The 24,666-nt window shown below is 43.3% G+C and overlaps 1 protein-coding gene across 1 annotated transcript in view; it reads right to left on the reverse strand.

Annotated features, from left to right (window-relative positions):
- The window catches only part of LOC115464260 (THUMP domain-containing protein 2-like), a 79,118-nt gene extending 56,559 nt beyond the window's left edge, over positions 1-22,559 (reverse strand). The window contains exons 1-5 of the mRNA XM_030194660.1: positions 22,387-22,559; positions 21,169-21,312; positions 16,862-16,994; positions 12,248-12,648; positions 6,985-7,062 (exon numbers count right to left, since the gene is read on the reverse strand). Coding sequence (XP_030050520.1) covers positions 6,985-7,062; positions 12,248-12,648; positions 16,862-16,994; positions 21,169-21,267 — 711 coding nt within the window. The 5' untranslated portion in view covers positions 21,268-21,312; positions 22,387-22,559. The remainder of the gene's footprint in view (positions 1-6,984; positions 7,063-12,247; positions 12,649-16,861; positions 16,995-21,168; positions 21,313-22,386) is intronic.
- Between the last annotated feature and the right edge of the window lie 2,107 nt (positions 22,560-24,666).

Raw genomic sequence — 24,666 nt, forward strand, 5'->3', positions numbered from 1 at the left:
GCTGTACCATAATTATACACCTGGTAGTTTAGCGATGAAGTGAGGCCAGGAGTGATCCCCAGTTGCCCCTGCCCATGCCAGCTCTGCTATCAAAACAGCTACCATAACTTTTTAGTGGCAGTCCCCAACTCCACCTGGAGGCAAAACAGCCCAGGGTAAAATCCTTCCCTTCACAGCACTGCTCACACCACTCAATCTTAGAAGGAGCAAATCTGGGAAACTACAGGACAAGGTAAGCCTGAAGTCAGGCCAGGCAAAATAGTAAAGACCATTATAAAGACAAAATTACTGAATGCCACGTCTGTGGTCGTGACCACCCTCAGACTTACCTTATTTCTGGGGGGTCAGCTTCTTAGCTGGCTCCTGTTTCTTTTATTTGTCCTTTCTGAGCAGCTCTGGCTCTCTGTGCTGGCTACTTCCAGCAGCATGACTCTAATTGCTTCACTATACTGCACCTGGGTGTGAGACAGGGTTGCCAGGTAGAAATGTTTTTTCCAGCCCAATCCGGGCCAGAAACCAGCCCAAAACCCGCCCAAACACAAACCCCGCCCCTGACACCCCCACCCCCGCGTCACCGGCCCCGCCCCCGCCGTCACCGGCCCCGCCTCCCACGTCATCGGGCCCGCCTCCCCGTCATCAGCCCCGCCTCCCACGTCATCGGGCCCGCCTCCCCGTCATCAGCCCCGCCTCCCCGTCATCGGCCCCGCCTCCCACGTCATCGGCCCCACCTCCCACGTCATCGGCCCCGCCCAAAACGTCACTAACCCCGCCCAAAAACGTCACTAACCCCGCCCCCCACGGCCGAAAAAAATCAAAAAGCCGCCCAAAAAGCCGCCCGGAAGCCTAAAAAACCGCCCAAAAAACCGCAACCCGCCGCGGGCAAAAATTTCCCGCGGCGGGTCGCGGAAAACCGCCCAATTGGGCGGTAAAACCGCCCACCTGGCAACACTGGTGTGAGAAGCCTTCCTGTGCTTCAGTGTACTTTCTGCCTGAGTCCCGTGCCTGTGACCTCATCAGGGAGGGCCTTCATAAGGAAGTGCTGTGCTTGCAGTCAGGGCCTTTGCATGGTGTTATGCCTTTAGGCCAGGTCAGGTTAGTTAGTGTTCTGCTGCACTACAGCTTAGCCTTTCTCTGGGTTCTGGCCCAGCTTCTCTTTGTGTCTGTGGACTACTAGTCCTTCTGTGTGGGCTCTGCCCTTCTATTTGTGTCTGTGGACTGCTGGTCCTTCCGTGGGGGGCTCTGCCCTGCCACTCTGTGTCTGTGGACTGCTTGTCCTTCTACTCCCTTGCTCTGTGTTTGGAGTCTGATGCCTTCAGCCATTCTCCCTCTGCTTGTGGTGGGAGTCTGTAGCTTCAGCCTGACTCTGCTAGTTCCTGGTGTATATCCTGAACCCTGCTTGAATATCCTGAACCCTGTTTCTGCCTAGCTAGGGCGTTTACCCTGAGGGTTATCCTAAACCCTGCCTCTGCCTAGCTAGGGCGTTTATCCCTGAACCCTGCTTATATATCCTGAGTGTCATCCTGAATCCTGTCTCTGTCTAGCTAGTGTGTATTTCCTGGGTGTTTATCCTGTATCCTGCCTCTACCTAGCTAGTGGGTTTACACTGTGGGTATTCCCTGATCCCCGTTCTGCCTAGCTTGCATGTATGCCCTAGTCCTTGCTCCTGCTAAAGCTTTTGTACGTCTTGTCTTCATAGTCTGTCTTGTGTTTCTGGCTGAGCGGCTGCGTGCAGCGCAGTCTAGTATTTAGTATAGCTTCCTTGTGTTTCCTAGACCCAGGGTGGGTCCTCTGGATCTCCAGTTCCGGCCTTGTCCTGCAAGCCTTGCCAGCTCAACTCCAGCGGAACGGTGGCTAAGTCCAGGTGAAGCTGTTCCTGTTCTGCCGGTTCCAGTTGCCTGCTTCCAATCCAGAGTTCCAGTCCTGTTCTTCTGTGTGTCCAGTTCCAGGGTGGTCTTGCCTGCCTCTGCCACTCCTCGGCAGGGGTCCAAGGGCTCACGATTTCCGGTTCTGCCTCGAGGACCTGACAGAATGCAAAGGCCCTCGAGAACCCGACATTGAACAAATACTTAATGGGACAGGATCAACATATATTTTACCAAAGGAATTCTTCCCTCACCAATTTACTAATTTTTTTGAAGGTATAATAAACATTTCAAAAATTTACATACTGCACAATCTGCCATTCTTAGTGATTTACAACAACGACGTACATGTGGATAAAGGTAAGCCAGTATAAGTTATATACCTAGATTTTTAGACAGCTTTTGACAACGCAGCCCATGAAGAAATTAAGAAGCCATGGGATAGGAGGCAATGTTCTGTTGTGGACTGAACTGGTTAAAAGAGAGGTTAAATGGACATTTCTCTCAGTGAAGGAGGGTGAACAGTGGAGTGCCACAGAGATCTGTACTAGGACCAGTGCTGAGTGAGGTGATCCAATTTGTAGGACATGGAATTCAAAGTTGTTAAATCGCACTTGAACTGTTGAGAAATTGCAGGACCACCTTAAGAGACTGAAGACTGGGCATTCAAATGGCAGATAAAATGTAATGTAGACAAGTGCAAGTGAAGTACATTGGGAAGAAAAACCTACACTTCAGCTAAATGATGCTAAATTCCACAATAGGAATCACCACCCAAGAAAAAGATCTAGGTGTCATTGTGGACAATATGTTAATCTTCTGCTCAGGGTGTGGCAACATCCAGTAAAGCAAACAGAAAGCATTATTCCAGTAGGAATTATTAGAAATGGAATAGAGAGAAAAAAAAAAAAAAAAGATATAATGCTTCAGTTATCACACCCTAGTAGGACCGTACCCTGAGCACTGTATGCAATTCGGATTGTCACATCTCAAAAAAGAAATAGTGGAATTTAGAAAAGGTACAAAGGGTGACCAAAACAACTGAGACGGAACAACTCATGTGAAGAAAAGGCTAAAAAGGTTAGGGATCTTCTGCTGGAGAACAGACGGCTGAGGGGAAATTTAATAGGGATCTACAAAATCCTGAATAGTTGGAACAGGTAAACATGAACTGTTTTCTCTTTCAAAAAGTACAAAGACTAGGGGACATGCCATAAAGTTACATAGCAATAGTTTTTTAAAACATGTTTTTCACTCAACACATGGTTAAGCTGTGGAACTTATTGCAAGATGTGGTAAAAGTGGTTAGTGTAGCTGGGTATAAAACAAATTTGGACAATTTCTGGATTCAAAGTCTATAAACCCTTAAGTAGACATGTGGAAAGCCACTGCTTACTCCAGGGGTAGGCAGCATGAAATCTTTCTAGTTTGGTATTCTGCAAGATACTTGTGACCCGGCTTGGCCACTGATGGAAGGAGGATACTGGGCTAGATGGGCCTTTGGTCTGACCCAGTATGGCTACTCTTATGTTTTTATGTTATTATCCCATTTAGAGTTGTTAAAGAAATATTTTTCTGAAATGTTACATTTTTTTCCAATGTTGATTCTATTGCTGTTTCCACACTGCATTATTTACCTGTGACAAGCGTCATAGGAATGTGATGTTGCTACCTGATACCTTAGATGTTTCTTCTTTTTCAGAATCTTCCACAGACATCATTTCTAACAGGGCTTCTTTACTCCTCACATTTCTCAATGAACATGATCAGGCTTTTAACACATTATTTCCTGATGTTTCTAGAATTACTCAAAGAAAAGCCTATCTGCAGTTGAGACCACGTGGTTGTTGTTTTTTTTTTAATTTTTAACCAGGATCTTTATTGAATGACTTCAGCACAGGTACAATGTAATACATACATATCTAAACATTATGCATTAGACAAAGTCATCTCTTGGAGGGGCCCCGCAGTGCAGAACCCCTTCTCAGTACTTAACCGTTCCCAGTTGTATTTTAACTTTTTATAACAGAATTATTAATGCAAGAACAGAAATAACTTCCCATTAACCCCCACCCCCCACCCCCCACCCCTTTCCTCCCAGGGACATCATTAGTCAATCACCCCGCCTCTCATGTCACCTAGTACCACCTTTTGAAATACCCAAAGGAGCCCATATCTGTTTCCACTTAGCTATAGTGTTCCGTTCTCTTGCCAGTAACCTCTCCCTCTCAGCAATATATTCCAGAAGACTCCTCCACTTACCCACTGAGGGACATCCAGGTTGCTTCCAAGAACGAGGAATCACCACCCGACCAGCACTAAAGCAGTGCTTAGCTAAGATCCGACTCCCACCCATCACCCCTGGGACAGGCCTATTAAACAAGAACATGGCCGGATCCCATGGAATAGGGGAATCCACCCACACCTGTATTCGCCCCTGAATCGCCCTCCCACGCGTTCTTTTTTTAAACATCCCTACAAATATCTGGACCAGATTATCTTTCCATGCCTTCTTTACAGCTGGACAATTTCCTTAAGGATAAGAATATTTAAAGTGTTATTTGTTTGGAGATAACACAGGGGTCTTTTTACTAAGGTGAGCTAACATTTAGTGCACGCTACAAATTAGGGTAAGTTCAGTACCATTAAGCCTATAGGAATACAATGGGGTCCAAGGATTTAGGGGGCCCTTTTACTAAGCCATGGTAAAAAGTGGCCTGCAGCAGTATAGGTGCGTGTAATATGTACGTGAGGGGCAAAATTTTACATGTTTGCAAAAAAGTGTTTTTAAAAAATATGTGACTGGAAAAGGGCATGCGATAAAACAAAGTTCATATGTATAAGTTTTGGTATGAGATCTCCTTTTCTTCTACTTTATATGCTTCGAGTTTTTCCTTGCTCTCTCCTCATTAGCTGGAGTATGTTTTCTTTATCTTTTTTCCTTTTTGAAGCTAGTTTTTTGGATGTTTGCATTTTTGGGGATTTGTTTTCTATATTGCCTCAGGATTACTATATGTAAATATACTAAATATATTGAACGTCTGAAAAAAAATATCTCTGCAACAAGATTTCAGTTTAAAGTAGTCTAGAAATAGGAAATTAAAATAAAAACAAAAAAACAACCACCACCAAACCCGATTACTTATTTTTAGCAAATTTTCCATAGCTTCCAATTTACAGTTCTTAATTTCTGATGTCCTAGTAGGCTGAATAACCTGTACCTGGGGCTCCATGACTAAGCTTAGCATCTACAGAAATAACCTTGTTGTCAAGATCTTACAGTTTCAAAACAGTTTCCTTGGTAAAATTCAACAACTGAGACCAAATATCCAGAAAAGACATTCTAACAAAGAACTCTACCTACCCCCTAGAGCTAAATGGCTGGGGGGAGGGAGGGAGGGAGGGAGGAAAACTACCTTAGACTTTAGCACAAGTAGGAGGGATCACATTAATCCAGAAGGCAACCGAGACACAAATCAAAGAATCTACAATTTGGGAATCGTGTTGTAAAAGGCAGAGATAGGGCAGGTCCACCGGGGCTTAAAGAAGCATAGGAATCTGAAGATGAAAATAGATTTTTACCCAACGTATCCTCTGGCTTCAAGCAACTGTAACACATCAATCCATAGGGTCTCTCATGCACAGCAGATGCAGTACTAAACTCTTGTTCTTCTTGTGTCCCATATTCCTCTCACACCTTGATCGTACCTCTTCTAGCAAAACCTCCAGGCAATCTTCCATCGGTGGTCACACCCTTCTGGTCGCACCCATGCGGCCACACTCCGCAAAGAGTGCTTGATTTTAAAGATCCTGGCAAGATCCAACCCGTCTATTGCCCAAGGTTGACCCAGGAATGCTCCTCCAGTAAGCAGTGGCTACTCTACCTTCACAGGCTCCAACAGCAAGACCTCTCCCTCTGAGCTCAGTTTAAAGATCATTCATAGGGCATGTGGTCAGAGCACTATGTTGGTATAAAGACACAGACCAGTCCTAACCGTTGGTTTCATTTATACAACTCTTACCATGAATAAGCTGATGATCCTCTCAGCTCTGAAGCCTGGTCTCATCAATTTTCACCTATTATAAAGACAATATTGCTCTAAAAGCCTGCCTCACTAGATACCATCTGCAAAGCAGGTATGTGGTTCTCTTTATGCTTCCTACATATTATTTGCAGCAAGACTCAAAGGACAGTGCCTTTAGTCAACTGGTGCTGGCCTCTATCAACTATGCAGGCTGCTCAAAAGGCTAAAGGGTCCTTTTACTAAGGTGCGCTGAAAATGGCTTGTGGTAGTGTAGGCGTGCGCCGATACATTTTTCAGCGCGCCTGTAAAAAAAAAAAGGTCTTTTTCAAATTTTTACTGAAAATGGACATGTGGCAAAATCAAAATTGCCACACGTCCATTTTAGGTCTGAGACTCGCGCGGTAACCGGGTGGTAATGACCTACGTGCATCAAATGCCACTTGGTGCGTGTCTGATACGTGAATCTGAAAATAAAAATTATTTTTCGGACGGGAATATTGGACGTGTGCCAAAAATGAAATTACCGCAAGAGCCACATGGTAGCCAGGCGGTAACTCCATTTTGGTGCGTGTATACGCTTACACGGCTTAGTAAAAGGGCCCCTTAGATTGTGAGCCCTTTAGGGACAGAGAAAGTACCTGCTCATAATATGTGACTGTTCTCCGCCTTGAACTTGATGGTTAAGCGGATTACAAATGCCAGAATTAAACACATTTCTTGCTAGTTGAAACCGACTGCCAAGGGTGAAAAAAGGCAAAACTATTTGCCTTGTTGCTTTCTGAAAAATATTTTAACTACATGCTGGAATTTTTATTCAGTTTTAAAATGCCAGCCTTCAGAATTGTCCATATTAATCATTTTCTGTCAAACTGATTAACCCCCTTCTTAACTAGGCTGCTGTAGCTGCTGGTGGTGCGCTAATGCCGACACAGCCCATTCACTCTGAATGGGCTGTGTGGGCGTTGCTGCGCGGCTTAGTAAACAGAGGGTAAACAAACTGCAAAGATGGCAATATTATGGAAATCAATTTAGGTACATAGTCATCAATCAAGACAAAAAATTAATCTTCAAAGCATAAGTAAACCTTATTTTCATACCTCTAGATAAGGATTCCTTAAATCTGCCTTCCAACCAAACTCTTTTATAAGACCAATTCCAACGATTCTTCCTACCTCCTGGAAAAAGAATATTGTAAGTCACAAAATGTTATAACAATTTGAATATTAAGACCAATTATATTATAGTTTGAAGTGTCTCACCTAAGAAATATTTCATTTATATAGTAACATAGTAGATGACGGCAGAAAAAGACCTGCACGTCCATCCAGTCTGCCCAACAAGATAACTAATGTGTGCTACTTTTTGTGTATACCCTACTTTGATTTGTACCTGTGCTCTTCAGGGCACAGACCGTATAAGTCTGCCCAGCACTATCCCCGCCTCCCAACCACCAGCCCCTCCTCCCAACCATCGGCTCTGGCACAGACCGTACAAGTCTGTCCAGCACTATCCCCGCCTCCCAACCACCAGTCCTGCTTCCCACCACCGGTTCTGGCACAGACCGTATAAGTCTGCCCAGCACTATCCCCGCCTCCCACCACCGGCTCTGGCACAGACCGTATAAGTCTGTCCAGCACTGTCCCTGCCTCCCACCACCGGCTCTGGCACAGACCGTATAAGTCTGTCCAGCACTGTCCCTGCCTCCCACCACCGGCTCTGGCACAGACCGTATAAGTCTGCCCAGCACTATCCCCGCCTCCCACCACCGGCTCCGACACAGACCATATAAGTCTGCCCAGCACTATCCCCGCCTCCCACCACCGGCTCTGGCACAGACCGTATAAGTCTGTCCAGCACTGTCCCTGCCTCCCAACCACCAGTCCCGCTTCCCACCACCGGTTCTGGCACAGACCGTATAAGTCTGCCCAGCACTATCCCCGCCTCCCAACCACCGACTCTGGCACAGACCGTATAAGTCTGCCCAGCACTATCCCTGCCTCCCACCACCGGCTCTGGCTCAGACCGTATAAGTTTGCCCAGCACTATCCCTGCCTCCCAACCACCAGTCCTGCTTCCCACCACCGGTTCTGGCACAGACCGTATAAGTCTGCCCAGCACTATCCCCGCCTCCCACCACCGGCTCTGGCACAGACCGTATAAGTCTGCCCAGCACTATCCCCGCTTCCCACCACCGGCTCTGGCACAGACCGTATAAGTCTGCCCAGCATTGTCCCTGCCTCCCAACCACCAGTCCCGCTTCCCACCACCGGTTCTGGCACAGACCGTATAAGTCTGCCCAGCACTATCCCCGCCTCCCAACCACCAGCCCCGCCTCCCAACCACCGGCTCTGGCACAGACCGTATAAGTCTGCCCAGCACTATCCCTGCCTCCCACCACCGGCTCTGGCTCAGACCGTATAAGTTTGCCCAGCACTATCCCCGCCTCCCAACCACCAGTCCCGCTTCCCACCACCGGTTCTGGCACAGACCGTATAAGTCTGCCCAGCACTATCCCCGCCTCCCACCACCGGCTCTGGCACAGACCGTATAAGTCTGCCCAGCACTATCCCCGCCTCCCACCACCGGTTCTGGCACAGACCGTATAAGTCTGCCCAGCACTATCCCCGCCTCCCACCACCGGTTCTGGCACAGACCGTATAAGTCTGCCCAGCACTATCCCCGCCTCCCAACCACCAGCCCCGCCTCCCGATCTTGACTAAGCTCCTGAGGATCCATTCCTTCGGCACAGGATTCCTTTATGCTTATCCCACGCATGTTTGAATTCCGTTACCGTTTTCATTTCCACCACCTCATTTAAATAAGCTCTACAGAATGCATGTGAGCACAAAGTTGTGATGTTTGGTCATTTATTTATAAACTTGCCTATTCTATAAGGTGACCAAAGCAGAGAACAGTCTAAGCTCTAGAGTACAATATAACAACATTAAAATAGGACATTAATTTTAAAAGCATTCTGCTGGATAGGACAGTTCATGTTTTGTTTTGTTTTGTTTTTTTTTAATAAAACTGCCCAGCCTCCATATTCATACTTCTACCTGCAGTAAGCAGAAGCATTCCTCGAACAGGAAGGGTTTGGATTTACATGAATGCTTTAGAAATTTGAGCATATGCATGTAAATTAATCCTGAAAATCTGTGCAGTAATTTTGAAAATTGCGCTAAGAAAGAGGAAGTATGCGCATACCTTTGCTTCTGAAAAAGCCCAGGTGTTCTCCGTAGACAGCAGGATAAGTCAAGCACACACATGGCTGATATCACATGGTACAGTAACTTCTATATAAAAATCTAGAGCTAATAGAGTATCACCCTGTTTGTCAACAACTCATCACCTATGTCGATCTCTATTTTAGAAACATCTTATGTGGTGTGTTAGAATAGTTAGGAGGAAAAGCCTCAAAAGCAGATAGGCACTCCTTTGTTGAATTCAACCTAAGGGAGCTCTAGCCAATCATCACTGGCTGAAAAATCTCCTATATTTTAATTCAATGACCCCCCAACTCACTCAGTTTTATTTAATGAATATTATGAGGATCACTTATCTCTTCAGCTATTCACTCTTCTTATCCCCGTCCAGGGCCTAACTATTCTAACACACCACATAAGATGTTTCTAAAAGAGAGATCGACATAGGTGATATCACATGGTGCCAGGCCGGAACAACTCTTCTAGAACTCAGAACTAGTATAAAATTCTGAACAAATGCAGCAGTCTTCTCAGTCCTTCTGTTGGTTCCAGGAATAATAAAGTTCTCTGGGAGATGGGAATGATTGTGTACCAGATTATACCTGCGGCCTACAGGTAACTCCAGTTACAGGTTATGACACTATGGTGCTCATTTTCAAGAGAGAAAAATGTTGCAAAAGTGGCACATGGACATTTTTCACAGGAAAACATCCAAGTTGCGATCTTCGAAACTCATAATTGAGATGGTTTTCTCTGCTATTCATCTAAATTGCAAGGAGGCATGTTGGGGGAGTGTTTGGGGCAGGCCCAGATGAATGCTTTGCAGTGGACTGTAGAGAAAGAGACCCATGTCCATATCCCACTCTTACTAGTACACTTGTAGTACAAATTGCAAAACTTCCAAAACCCACAAAATACCAACTGTACCTATAGATAGGGAGACACCTGCAGACCTGAGGGCTTTTTTAATGGTGTATGGTTCAGTACAGTAGGTTTCCAAGTGCTCCTGGAGGGCTCACAATACAAAATAAGGGTGTTAAGGTAGGATTTGTACCCGAGTCCCTTTATGTGAAATCCACTGCACTGACCACAAGGGCTGCCCCCCCCTGTGCTCTGCTGGGACGTCCATGTGGCCAGCTTACTAGGAATGGTGCCACACAGCCATCCCCCTATGGCTTGGTTTTGTGCATTTGTCTCTAGATATTTTTTTTCTTTGAAAATGGTAAATAAATGTCTGAAAAATAGCGATTTTCAAAACAAAAATAGACAATTTCCAGTTTGAAAACTGCTATGTTCAGGATAAGAATTTAGAAAATGTTCAGCACATCAAAAAATGCCCCTCCATGGCTTTAAGGTTTAGTTGATATACCGCCAATATGTGTCAATGCTGTTTAAAATAAATTGACAAAAGCATAAATTATGCAATAAAATAGACAATACAAAAGGAAGAAGCTAGTTTTGGTATCCACTGCTTCAAAACCAGTCCGCCTGCATGCCGGCACAGAAAGAGCCAGCAAATCAAAGAATATGATTTGAAAGCCTAACAAGTCATGTTTTCAAAGTGGCATCAAAGCAAACAAAGAGTTCTCAAATCTTAAATCAAGAGGTACCATATTCCACAAGGTTGGAGTCATGATACAGAAATCAAAATAATGGACAATCTCTTATCTAGTGAGGAACAAGAAAGTTGTTTTGGGAGGACTGAAGAGCACATGAAAGGTAAAAAAAAAATAAAAAGTAGGTAAACTTGGTATATCCCAGGTGAAACCAGTGGTGTAGCCACAGCCCCCTCCCCTCCCCCCAATTTGGGTTCAGGCCATCGAAGTCTGCCTGTTTGGCTGGCGGGGGGTCCTCAAGCCCCACCAACAGAAGCTTTAATACAGCGATATTTGCAGCCACACTGCCTGCCCTGCTTACCCCTCCCTCATGCGCACGCTTAGTTTTAATGAAACTGAGCATGAACACCGTGGTGGGAAAGCAGGGCAGGCAGCGCAGTGCCAAGTATCACCACAAGAAGACTTCTGCTGGCGGGGCTTGGGGACCCCCGCCAGCCCAGATATGTGGGTTACAACAGGGGTGGAGAGCAGAGGGGAGGTAGGGCAAAATGTGTCCCCCCACCACTTTGGGCTCAGGCCCCGCTCCTCCATCTATGCCGGTTGAAACACACCATGGGTCAGGACTAGAATTCTAAATTGTATCCGATAAATAATTGGGAGTCAATGTTTTGCTACCAGAGCTGTAATGCAATCATATTTCTTAGCTACATGAAGTAGTTTAAGTGCAGCATTCCTCTATTAGCTGTAGTTAGTTTATAAGAGAAAAAACTGCTCTCTTAAGAGTGGAGCATTGCAATATCAACTTTCTTAGCCTCACCAACTGATCAAGCCAAGGCTTGTGGGTTATGCCCATCTACCAGTAGGTGGAGATAAAGAACTCAGAATTAAGTTGTGTCATAATAGCCAGTGTGCAGCTCTCCCAATTCAGTATTCCTCTATCTCCAGCAGGTGGAAAACATGGCCCTGTGCAGTTCCTGGACTGATTCTGTGATGCCTGCTCCTGGTTCAGTTTTCCTGTTATGAGTTGAGCTAGGGCTCTTGTCTTGGGTTTCTTGTAATAGGATTAGACTGTAATGGTGGTATTCTAATTTCCCTTTGTAATTGCTCCTAGATGTTACTGAAGACCCTAGGTAACAGTTGTTTTAATATTCAATTTATTTCTATGAAATCTCTTTGCATGACAGTTTAGTGCAGTCTCACAACTAGTTACGCCTGAATTATTGAACTGCATAAATTTGAAGCTGATTTCTCTGCTCTAAAAATTATATACCAATGAAATTATCTGTGATGCATAATTTTCAAGATGTTCTAGGAATGGGGTGAATATTTTTGATTCTAACACTATGATTCACAAGATACATCTTCAAACTGGAATAAGACTGTGCTTCCAGTACCTCCGCCAAACGACGGAGAACTCAAAACGCCCCACGGTAGATACAACAGTACAACAAAAAAAGTGGGACAACGACCAAGGAAACCAAAGTCATCTTCCTGTCTTTGGTTTCCTTGGTCGCTCTCCCACTTTTTTCGGTAGTAAGCAAGACATACAAAATACAGCAATTCTCAATACTGAAACAAATATTTTCTTTCTAAACACCTACCTGCGCAGTGAAACGTTTCGCAACTGTCCCACTGCATCGGCACGAGACTCTGAAACTGATGTAATGCTCTTTTACATCTGCAATTGGCTTCTCTTTCTGATTCTGAGCTGGCACTCCTGGAAACGTCTGTTTATTATTCTTCCCATCATCTTCTCGACCCACTAACAGAGGACTCACAATCTGATTTTCAAGATGGTAATCTTCAGCTTCTACATATGTTGTGTCTTCCTTCCGTTTTTTAGGCGCGAGACTCGTCTGAGCATGTTCTGCATTTCTCTTTAAGAAAAGTGGATTTTCTTCTTTAAATCCTTTCCCCTGAAGATTCTGCCAAACACTAAGAGCATCCAGCCAACAACAGGGGTCTCCAATGACATACTGTTTAATTTTGTACAGTCCCCTTCCTATAAACATAATATCAAATTAGTACATCCTAGAATCTGAGACAGGTACTTTAAATTTCACATTAGAAAAACAACTATTGCAAACGATACAAAATGAGCATCAGTCATGCTTCACTATTGCACTAGAGCTACAGAGAAGTACAACCACAATCCTGTGGCACCTTAAAAACCACATTTTTCTTCAAAGGCGTTGCCGGCAGAAGCAGGGATTCTAATACGCTGCCTACTGGCACTGGAGCTTTCCCTCTGCCATGTTCTGCCGAGGTAGAAAAATGAAGTTGCATCAGAGGAGGGTGGGATGCTGCAGAGGGAAAGTTCTGGGGCCGGCAGCAGGCAGAGAGAGGAAGAAATGCTGGCCCCAGGGATGGGGGGGGGGGGGGGGGGGGGCAATACTGGACAAAAGGAGGTAGAGAAGGAAGACAGAGGGAGAAATGTCAGAACCAGGGGTAGAGGGGGAGAGAAGGAAGAGTCCAGACAACAAAGATAGAAAAAAGTGTTTTATTCTGAATTTATTACGTCGAACATGTTAGATTTGGGATACAGGCATCGCAGATGTCTATGTATTGTGTTCAGTACAAAAGGAAACCAATAAACATCCAATCTAGGTGCATGAAATAAGACAGTTCACAATGGAATTCATTTTCAAAAGAGAAAAACGTCCAAAAAGTGGCATAAATCTGCATTTGGACGCTTTTCTCACAACAATGTCCAAATAATTTTTAGACGTTTTTCTATGAAGTCCATCAGAAGTGTGTTCAAATCACAAGAGGGTGTGTTAAGGGCAGGATCTGGGTGTTTCTAACACTTGGGACGTTTTCAGCCATAATGGAACAAAACAAAACCACCCAGGACAAACTAATATGTTTTGAGCTAGACCTGTTTTTATAACGAAGGCGGCCAAAAAGGTGCCCCAAATGACCAGGTGACCACTGGAGGGAATCAGGGATGACTTCTCCTTACTCCCCCAGTGATGACTCCTAACCCCCTCCCACTCCCCAAAAATGTGATTAAAAACATTACTTGCCAGCTTCTATGCCAGCCTCAGATGTTACACTCGGGTCCATTAGAGCAGCATGCAGGTCCCTGGAGTAATCTAGTGGTGGTGCAGTGCACAGCAGACAGGTGGACCCAGGCTCCTACCTCCCCCTACCTGTTACACTTATGGAGAAAACTGTGAGCCCTCCAAAACTCACCAGAAACCCACTGTATACCATACCGTAGTGGTGTACAGTTGGGGGTAGTAGGTTTTGGAGGGCTTAGCAGACAAGATAAGGGAGGACTGTGAAATATTACAAGAGGACCTTACGAGATGGAGACTGGGTGTCTAAATGGCAGATGATGTTTACTTTAAATCTATTTTATTGACGATAATAATAATATAGCCAATACGAAGGCACATATACATTGTCATCATAAAACCATAACAATCTTTTACTAGTTCCATAACGTCAATACCTTTTAATTTCCTCCCCCCCTCTCCGAGTATTAACAATTCCCTTCCTCTTTGTCCACTGAAAATGACACTCACGTATAGTTAGCACGTATACATCAGCACTTCAATATGAGGCTAGCCTCACCCATACAAATTTAGCCACCGTACACAATCGTTCCAACTTGGAGCACTCTTCCCCCTCCCCCCCCTCCCATTCCATATAATCCTCCCCCACAGAATGATCTTATACCCCTTCCCCCCTTCCCAAATCCCCAGACTACAACGTGAGAGTATTCATCAGTAAACTACGAGCTCTGCTAGACAGGGCCTACACATATGGTTCCCAGACCTCCCAGAATCGTTGTTTACTTCCAGGGCCACGACTCGCTCTATATGCCTCCATCATCACCAGTGAGTGAAGCATATTCCTCCACAACCAGTAAGATGGCCCTGTTTCCTGAGTCCAAAATTGCAATATACATTGTTTCCCAATGATTAAAGCCTTATATATTAATAGTCGCTCCCCTTGCCGAATAACTAGCCCACTCCCATCCAGTCCCAGCACCATATTCTTGGGTGACAGACGTATCTTCTTCTTTAGCAATATTTCACAATATTCCATGATTTTACCCCAAAACTGCCTAATTACTGGGCATTCCCATAGCATGTGAAATACAGACACTCTCTGAAAGTTGCATTTACTACAGTTTGGTTCCTGAATTCTTCTAGCATAATAGGCCTGCACCGGGGAGAAATATGCTCTCAATATGATTCTAAATTGTATCTCCCGATGTCGAGCAGGCAGATGATGTTTAATGTGAGCAAGTGCAAGTGATGCATGTGGGAAAGAGGAACTCAAATTATAGCTATGTTATACAAGGTTCCACGCTAGGAGTCACAGACCAAGAAAGGGATCTAGGTGTCGATGATACGTTGAAACCTTCTGCTCAGTGTGCTGCTGCGGCTAAGAAAGCAAATAGAATGTTAGGTATTATTAGGAAAGGAATGGAAAACAAAAATGAAGATGTTATAATGCTTTTGTATCGCTCCAGGGTGCAACCGCACCTCGAATATTGTGTTCAATTCTGGTCGCCACATCTCAAAAAAGGTATACTGCAATTAGAAAAGGTACAGAGAAGGGCAACGAAAATGATAAAGGGGATGGGATGACTTCCCTATGAGGAAAGGCTAAAGTAGTTAGGGCTCTTCAGATTGGAGAAAAGGCAGTTGAGGGAAGATATGATAGAGGTCTATAAAATGATGAGTGGAGTTGAACGGGTAGATGTGAAGCGTCTGTTTACGCTTTCCAAAAATACTAGGACTAGGGGGCATGCGATGAAGCTACAATGTAGTAAATTTAAAACGAATCTGAGAAAATGTTTTTTCACTCAACATTTAATTAAATTCTGGAATTCGTTGCCAGAGAATGTGGTAAAGGCGGTTAAGCTTAGCGGAGTTATAAAGGGTTTGGATGGCTTCCTAAAGGAAAAGTCCATAGACCATTATTAAATGGACTTGGGGAAAATCCACTGTTTCTGGGATAAGCAATATAAAATGTTTTGTACTTTTTTGGGATCTTGCCAGGTATTTGTGACCTGGATTGGCCACTGTTGGAAACAGGATGCTGGGCTTGATGGACCTTTGGTCTTTCCCACTATGGCAATACTTATGTACATGTAAGTTGGCGACGTGCTCATGCCCCTCCCATGTTCGCCCCCTTGCAATTACACACTAAGGGGCCCTTTTACAAAGCAGTGGTAAGCCCAATACAAGTTTACCGCAGGCAGTAATTGCACCTCCAGTGCATGGCATTTCTGGCGCTAGTGGAAATATTAAAAAAAATATTTCCGCAGGCGCTAACTCAGCGGTAATTGAGCATAGCCTCATGTACCTGGTTACTGCCAGGTTACCGTGGGAGCCCTTACCGCTACCTTAATGGGTGGCGGTGATGCCCCTTCCTGCATGTCCACGTGGTAAATGAAATCTTACCGCATGGCCATTTCTTTTTTGCGGCCTTTTACCCGCTGCGATAAAAAGGGCCTCATAGCACAGCAAAAACGGCCCCTGCCGCTAGTGCAGGGCCCCTTTTTACCAAAGTTTGGTAAAAGGACCCCTATAACACTTGTGCACTACATGGTATTCAATATACGAGCACATACATGTGTGCAAGTGCAAATTATATCAGCTCTTACACACATATGGCGTGCTTAACTGTATATATAGCCAGCTGCAGAATTGTGCTTCATGAAAGAGGAATTCCCTAACTACTATTTCACTTTTTTAATGTTTCTGTACTACAGCCAATTCTCCCCAAAAATGCACCGGTTTATTCTCTAGAACTACTGGCCCATTTTTGAATGTGATTTCTCTCTCTCAGTTTTTTCCCACATACCAAGATTCATCCTATTAAATTTTCAGAGAATTATTTTGCCTCTAGAAGACAGATTCTCTATCAGTGTGTCCATTTTATATAAACATTTTTATCACTTCAAGGACAAAATCAAAAAGAGCTTGTAATGTAGTTGTCACAATATACAGAAATGTTATTTACAGTGCTTTAGAAGGTAATATTTACAAATTATATTTTAACAAAACCTGTTTGTTACATTATGCTTCTGGTAGCAAATGTTTTACCATCAGATAGGACTGCAAAATTTGAATAAAATTAGCATAAGTACTCAGATATCCTGTGTTTTGCTATGGAAAAAATAATCCCCATCATGAGTTTAGGCCATTTCTGCTTTAGTCATGTTGGTGAAATATACTTTACCATATCAGTACCTTTATTCTCTGGAAGAGAAAGTGGAGGCAGTTTTTTCAGCAGTAAAAATAATCGTTCCGCAGACTTCAGATTCTGCAGTTTGCATAAATCTGAATTAGTTGTAAAGAAAACTTTTCCAGAGACATGTTCTACCTGACAAAAGAAGAAAAACACTATTAATGGCAGATCATCCTGGAGGTGTATAAGTGCAAGTACTTTCCATTGAGCATCACTGGAAATTCTGAAACCTAAATTCTTTCAGGAATAATTTTGAGAAATGTTAACTGTATGCCGACTCAAAGAACTGGACACATTTCCAGAATATAAAAAAGTTAGTAAGCTGGAGAAGCGCATGCTTCTAGCATAACACAAGTAAGGCACATGTTGCATAGAGGGCAATAGTCAAAGACCTTTCCATAGGTAAAACACTGCTTAACCTGAGTAAACAAGCTTTGTTTATTACTGCCCACCCTATGTACAGATAAAAGATTGCACACTCATATATAAGTATTTTAAAAAGTGTTTCCAAAGTAGGTTTTGGTTGGGGGAAGAAAACTACACACATAATTTTGGATAGCCAACACTAAGCAATTAGTGTTGCCTTGGAAAACTTCCTGCAAAGAAGCAGACAAATGTTGTAGGAATACATTTTCATGGTGCAGCCAAGGAAAGAAATATGTACATATATTTGATTACTGCAGCAACTTTCGTAAATCTCTGAAGACGTATCTCTTCAACAAGGCCTACAAAGAAAACTCCTAACTTAACTATGCCACATCGGTAATACCACCCCAGGTCCGAAAGTCATCTTTCTATACCTATCTGCTCAAATCTTCCTTCCTATTCCTAATCTTTTGCCTCACCAATTGTATCTGTTATCCTGGAATGGCAATGCCATAACAGGGCTCTGTAAGCCACACTGAGCCTGCAAATAGGTGGGAAAATGTGGGATACAAATGCAATAAATAAAATAAAACCCATGGGTAAAAAAATAGGAGGTTTACACAAATGTGGGTTGTCTATTTAATTGTGGTTTACGTTCACGATTCCTACCTATACCTGCCAATTCACCAACAATCCTGTTTTTTCTAAATTGTAGAAGGAATTTAGAGAGTCCTGCCATCACCTTGTTATTAATTGGGATTCTGCCAGGTACTTGTGACCTGGATTGACCACTGTTGGAAGCAGGATCCTGGGGCTAGATGGACCATTTGTCTGATCTAGTATGCCTATTCTTATGTTCTCAATGAGAAACTCTCCTACTAAATTTTAACCACATCCATCTACAAACAGGAGCCCTCAATATAGAATGTGAAGAGGGGAACTGAGACATCCAGGTTGGAATGTGGAAAAGTCCCACTATTTATTATTTGTTACATTTGTATCCCACATTTTCCCACCTATTTGTAGGCTCAATGTGGCTTACATAGTGCCAGAGAGCTGTTTATAAAGACTCTGCCAAACAAAGCATTTCTTGTAAAACACAAGGATGTGCAGGAATGCATGTCAATGTATCACCACCATCAAGCAGCAGTAGCAATTTTAAAAAGCTGCCTGTGAGGGAAAAGCAGCATGCAGCTTTACTCTAAATGTGTGGAAGCAGCTTTTTCAATTCACTGCACCAGATATCCATGCATCTCCTCTTCTCACCAGAATCAAAAGTTCTCTCCACCTGAAAACATACCCACTCCCAACCCCTCCCCCCCCGATAGCTTCCATGACAATTTACCGCAACCGACACCACATCTAGAATCTTTAATATTAACCTATATCCCCTTTGAAAATGTGTAACACATCGGTATCTTAGGCTTGTTCAACCTCCAGCACCTCTCCATTATAGTCTGCCCCCTCATGGATCTCCTACTGCAGTCCCTGAAAGTCTACTGGAAGCGGAAGCAAGCCCTAGCCTTTCCCGCTCTTGCAAGTCCCAGTTCAAAATGGTGCCTACAATCCAGAATCGTAGCCAGAACTCTATTTGGGAGGGGCATGAGCCCAAAGTGTGTGTGTGGGGGGAGGGAGGAATTTTGCCTGACCTCCCTGCTGCTCTTGATATCCGCCATAACCCTACATACCTAGGTAGGCGGGGGTCCCCAAGCCCCACCATCAGAAGCTTTCCTGCAGTGATATTCTGGCACACATGCTCATTTTTAGCGAAACAGTGCATGAATGAAGCTCCTGCGCTCAATTTCACTAAAAACAAACATGCACACGGGGGAGGGGGAATGCAGGGCAGGCAGTGTGGTGGCAAATATCGCCGCAGGAAAGCTTCTGCTGACGGGGCTTGGGGACCCCCGCCAGCTAAACCAGCAGACCTTGGGGGGGGGGGGCAGCCCCCCCATGCCTATGCCACTGCTGCAATCCCTAGAAGCAGGGGTTCCAAATCCAGTCCTCAGGATACAACCAGCTAGTCATGGATATTCATTGTGGGTATCCTGAAAACATGAGATAAATTTGCTTCCAATGAAGGTAGAATATGCAAATCTCTCTCATGCATATTCATTCTGGATACCCTGAAAACCTGACTGGCTGGGTATGTCCAGAGGACTGGGTTGAGAACCTCTGCCTAGCAGTAATCCTGTGGCACTACTGCCAGGGGTCAGGCTGCCAAAAATGTTCTTTCGGCAGCTTCATACCTGAATATATATATAACCGCTTTGAATGTAGTTGCAAAAACCTCAGAAAGGCGGTATATCAAGTCCCATTTCCCTCCCCGTCATCCCTAAGCGGTACTACTGGAAGATAACCCTAGAGACCAGGAGAACCATTTTAAATCCAGGACTCACAAGAACAGAAGTAACTGGGAATTTGCTCCTGCTCCCACAAGGCAACCAGCGATCCTGGGAAGAACCAGAAGAGGATCAGGGGAGGAGGTGCTTTGTTGATCTTAAGAACTTTCTTGGATGATGAGTTATTTCTTTAACCACTCATTTCTTACATATCCAAGAAATGTTTCTTTAAATTAAGTATATGTTCTATTAAGTCATTGTTTCCCATGAAGTCATTGTTTATCTTGTCTGTTAATGCTTTACTCTTCATCTGGAGAAAACAGGTTCACAAAGCAAAATCTTCTTGTGGTACCTTCTTTCAGACATTCACCTAGACACAATTTACCTAATTTCTTACAATTGCCTGATATGAAGTTTCCATTCAAGAACAGCCATAAGACATACCTCTTCGTAGATGCTTTTAGTACAGGCTAAATTGTCACCCCTTCACATCAACATTGACTCAATTTAGTAGAGTTGGAGAACAGGACGGCCAGGCCCTGATGGACTCGAGACACACAGCAACTATTCTTTACTTTCTTGCTTTAATTAGATTATTTTTTAATATAAACTGTGATGGTACTCCAAATGGGGGTGTATCAAATTCTAAAACTAATCTGTGGGTAATCAGGAAGGGTTGACCTTGGGACAGGTGTAAATGCCAGCATCTAAAATATTTAATATTAACCTACATTCCCTTTGAAAATGTGGAACACACATTATCTTAGGCCTGCCCAAACCATGCTTCCTTGAAATCTGAGCATGTGTGATCACCACATGTAAACAGCGGCTTTCTAAAATTGCTATTTGCATGTGTAGGTGATTTACATGTTTAGAAGATGCTATTTGCACATGGGCATGTTTCTAAAATAAGAGCCAAAAGCCTATTATTCTTAAGATATGTGGTCTCAAAAGCTCAAGCATATGAAAACTTGCAAAGAACCTGGTAGTTTATAACACCTGTCCAAGGAAATACTCTTAATAACTCTGCCAAAACCTATAACGGACCCTTATGCAAATGAACTGCATCAAAAGACTGAAAAGCAGTATCCATAAGTATCTGGTTTAAAGAGTATGAGGGTTTCACAACTGGTGATAAGGAGAGATGAGGTCTAATCAGCTGCTATCTTGTGTTGGTTGGCAAAGGCAAAACTAGATAATTTCACTGCTGAATAGACAGCTCATATGCCTTGTGCCCTGACATATCACTTAAAACCAATAACATATGGTTATTATAATATTATATTATAATATTATTATTTTATAATAACGGCTTCCTAAAGGAAAAGTCCATAGACCATTATTAAATGGACTTGGGGAAAATCCACTATTCCTAGGATAAGCAGTATAAAATGTTTTGTACTTTTTTGGGATCTTGCCAGATATTTGTGACCTGGATTGGCCACTTTTGGAAACAGGACGCTGGGCTTGATGGACCTTTGGTCTTTCCCAGTATGGCAATACTTTACATGTACTTATATGTAGTGACAGAACAACGGTCCTGATGCACAGAATCAAAAGGTAGCTAACAGACTCCTACAAATTACTGAAAGGATCCTCACCTTCTCTGCAGCAAGCTTGTTTTTCACTTCCTGAGCAACAAAATGCTCCATGCCTTTTCCAGAAGTGCAAAAATAGCGAGCAGGGGCAGCTGGAACCATCTTTGCCTCAGAAATGTTGGTTTTAGCAGTGCCAGGAATTTATATCTTAAAAAAAAATATATATATATATTTCTATCCTGTTTTAAAATTGAAAAGTACTCTGCAAAATAAAATAATCTTGCAAAAATTAAAACAATTAAACATACATTCAAGATAACAGATATTACAACAAAACAGGCAAAAGGTACACAAAGCCCTCAGGGATGTAAAATATTAGAACATTTGTATAAAAATGGACATTTGGAAACCTATGCATAATAATGTCCATAGTATGCAATGGGATATAGTTATATCAGGCTATAATATTCTTGGGGGCATTTTGTGCAACTGCATAATGCAGAATTTTGTGCAGGCAGCAACAATAGCTCTAGCAGCTCAGCTTTCCTGCAGCGATCCAGAGGAGGAGGTGCACAGCTGCACATTGGACTAAATCGTCCTCCTCTGATATCTTGGCCCTATTTCTTTGAACTGCATAACTAAACAGAAGCCTACACAGTAAATTTGAGAGAGAGATCATACTCCACATGCCCTGGCTTAGGAATGAAGTTCATTGCTATCATATATGCACAAAACTAACCCACTTGGAGAAACTGCCCTGATTCAAAGAACAGTCAGGCCCAGCAGGATGCAGCCTGATATGCCGCTGTGCACCATTTCCTCTTGCTGGATTTCAAAAGGAATGTGGTGTGTGTTATGGAAAGGAGGTGGCTGAAAAAGAAGGGAGAGGAAGGAGACCGTAAGGACAGACAGAACTGGGGTCTTGTAGGAGTTAGGGAGAAAGAGCATCTGGGGACCGGGGGAGGAGAAGGAGGAGGTTGTAGAAGCAGTGAATGCCAAGAAGTACAGAGAACTGTGGAAAGTAGAGAGCTGATACTGCAGGGTGGGCAACGTGCGTCCCACAAGACCATGGGAAGTATACACACAAAACGTCATTGACTAGAGTTTGGGGGGATTTTAACTACTATATTTCACAAACATTTTCAGAATAGCCAGTCCAGCAGTTTGTTTCTATCATACTTAAGGTATTTATTAGGGTTGCAGATGTATTGTGATAACATTGTGATTAACGTGCTAAAATTTTAAGTTGCCAAAATTTTAAATCACAATTAACTCGTTTACCTGGTCTCTGAGCGTTCCAAACTTCAATTTGCGTTTCCAGCTGGCTTTGAGAATTCCTTCCAAGCCGCATTCTGGTGGTCAAATAGACTCTCATGTATTTCAAGCCTCATTCTGGTGTTCCAATAGCATCTCTAAATGTGTTCTAAGACTCACTCTTGCGTGCCAGCTACTTCTTTCTGTAGCGGATTTCAGAATGGTTTGTTATGATCAAAGAGGTTTGATTGAGAACAGGAGCCGGCATGACGTCAAAACATTGAAGCCACTTAGGTTAGTGTCTGTTTCCCCCTCCCCGCGCAGTCGTCGTTCTGCGTACACTGAAAGAAAACAAACCTACGAACTGCATCCACGTTGTCGTTCTTAGCATTTTTATTTAATCTCATTTATATTTTCAAACATTCCAGCTTGTGCAGCATACGGATCTACACAGAGGAAGTATAATAACGGAATAACTTGATTCATAAGTAGAGTAATAATTTGTTATAAATCGTAATCAGTGTGTCATTTGGAGGGGTTGGTTATTATGACATTTATATCCCACATTAAACATGAATTGGGTTGAAAACTGGGAGCATTTAAAATTTTTTTCTTGTGCCTAGATCAAAAGAGAAAGATGGCTTGTGGGAACCTGCTCCTTTTGTTTTGTGGAATGTAGTGGTATATTATAAAAATGCACTTAATATTGTTTATTACTACTATTTAAAAGAGAGCTATTCAATAATGAGGGCATACCTTCATGCAGAAGTCCAGAGTCAGTCTAAAGAGTTCTGTTATATATATATTTATAACTTCTTCAAGTCACTTTTCAACACCATTTTCTCAATTATTACCCCAAATGTGAACACAATTATAATGCTAATTAATAAGTTTTGGATGTTACTGAATTCTATTATTCTGTCTCACTGTATTTCCAGTTTTGGCACAGTTGTCATCACAAAGACAAAGTATAAGAAAACTAATGGACTGCATTTAATTATGTTTACTCAACTGAGAGAGATCCGCATGAAATAAAATATTTATTTTTTTATTTTGACTTATGAAAACCACTTGTGCCTGAAACATGCTCAAAACAGAATAATCCATTTCTGCTAAAGAGATGAAGTGAAGATGTGATTCCATTTGCCCCAATGAAAGGAGAGTTTAATTTTATTTCCAATCTTTATAACACCAGGCTTCCCAGGGTAGATTGCAAAAACAGTTAAGAGGAACCCATCAGCCTTATAGCGCTATAGAAATGATAAGTAGTAAACAGGATATCCTCACTGAAATTTGGCCATGTATTACTGTATTGTATAGAACAGTGAAGAAAAATTAGCACAAAATAAAGCCTTTATTAGTGCTGTTTCCACCAGCTACAATAATTTTTGAAGCTGTTTTAGTGATATTCCGTTTTGATTTCATTATATATATACATATGAGAAACTTTTAAATAAATTAAAAAGCTGTCAAGTGAAAAAAAAATTTAAAAAGCTGTCAAAAAAACAGCTAGGGGGGCTGACACCCGGGGCGGATCGCCGATGCGCCCTGCCCCCTGGGTGCAGTGCCCCCTCCCCAAACAGCGCGACGCCCCCCCCAGTGAAAGAACCCCCCCCGGGTGCACGCCGCCGAGGGGGGGTGCCGCGCGCCTGCCGACTCTTCGTTTTCATGCTCCCTCTGCCCCAGAACAGGAAGTAACCTGTTCCTGGGCAAAGGGAGCATGAAAACAAAGAGCCGACAGGCGCGCGGCACCCCCCCAGCGGCGTGCACCCGGGGCGGACTGCCCCCATTGCCCCCCCTTGGTACGCCACTGCAAATATCTTTTGTCTTACCTACAATGTAAACCGCACTGAACCCTAGCAGTATAGAAGAATTGAATTGTCCTCCATGTTGTAAGACACTGCCTATCCACCTGAAACAGCTTTTGACTTTTTACAGATGGACCATTCATACTGTAGGTAGTCCCTTATTTCTAATAATCTTTTACTATTGTTTTCAATAACGTTTGCTATTGTTTTGGGTGAACCAGTGTGGTGGCAATATCCGCCTACTGCCAGCAATCTTCGCCTACTGGCTTCAACCCATATAATGGGATAGATAGCCTCATGCTACGTTTTGTTCTCAATCTAAACTCCTTGGTGATTATCTCTCTCCTTTGACAGCATGATGACTATTTTTGTTGCTAGCTGCTCTGCTTTCAACCTATTTCTCCAGTATCTGTTCTCTTGTCTCCTTCCCCACATTCTCTGTGTTGTCTTGTTCTCCCTTTCTCTGCATCCATTCTCCATGCCTTCTGGCTCACAAGTA

This window comes from Microcaecilia unicolor, chromosome 3 (genome assembly GCF_901765095.1).
Source record: "Microcaecilia unicolor chromosome 3, aMicUni1.1, whole genome shotgun sequence".
Classification (NCBI taxonomy): Eukaryota; Metazoa; Chordata; class Amphibia; order Gymnophiona; family Siphonopidae; genus Microcaecilia; species Microcaecilia unicolor.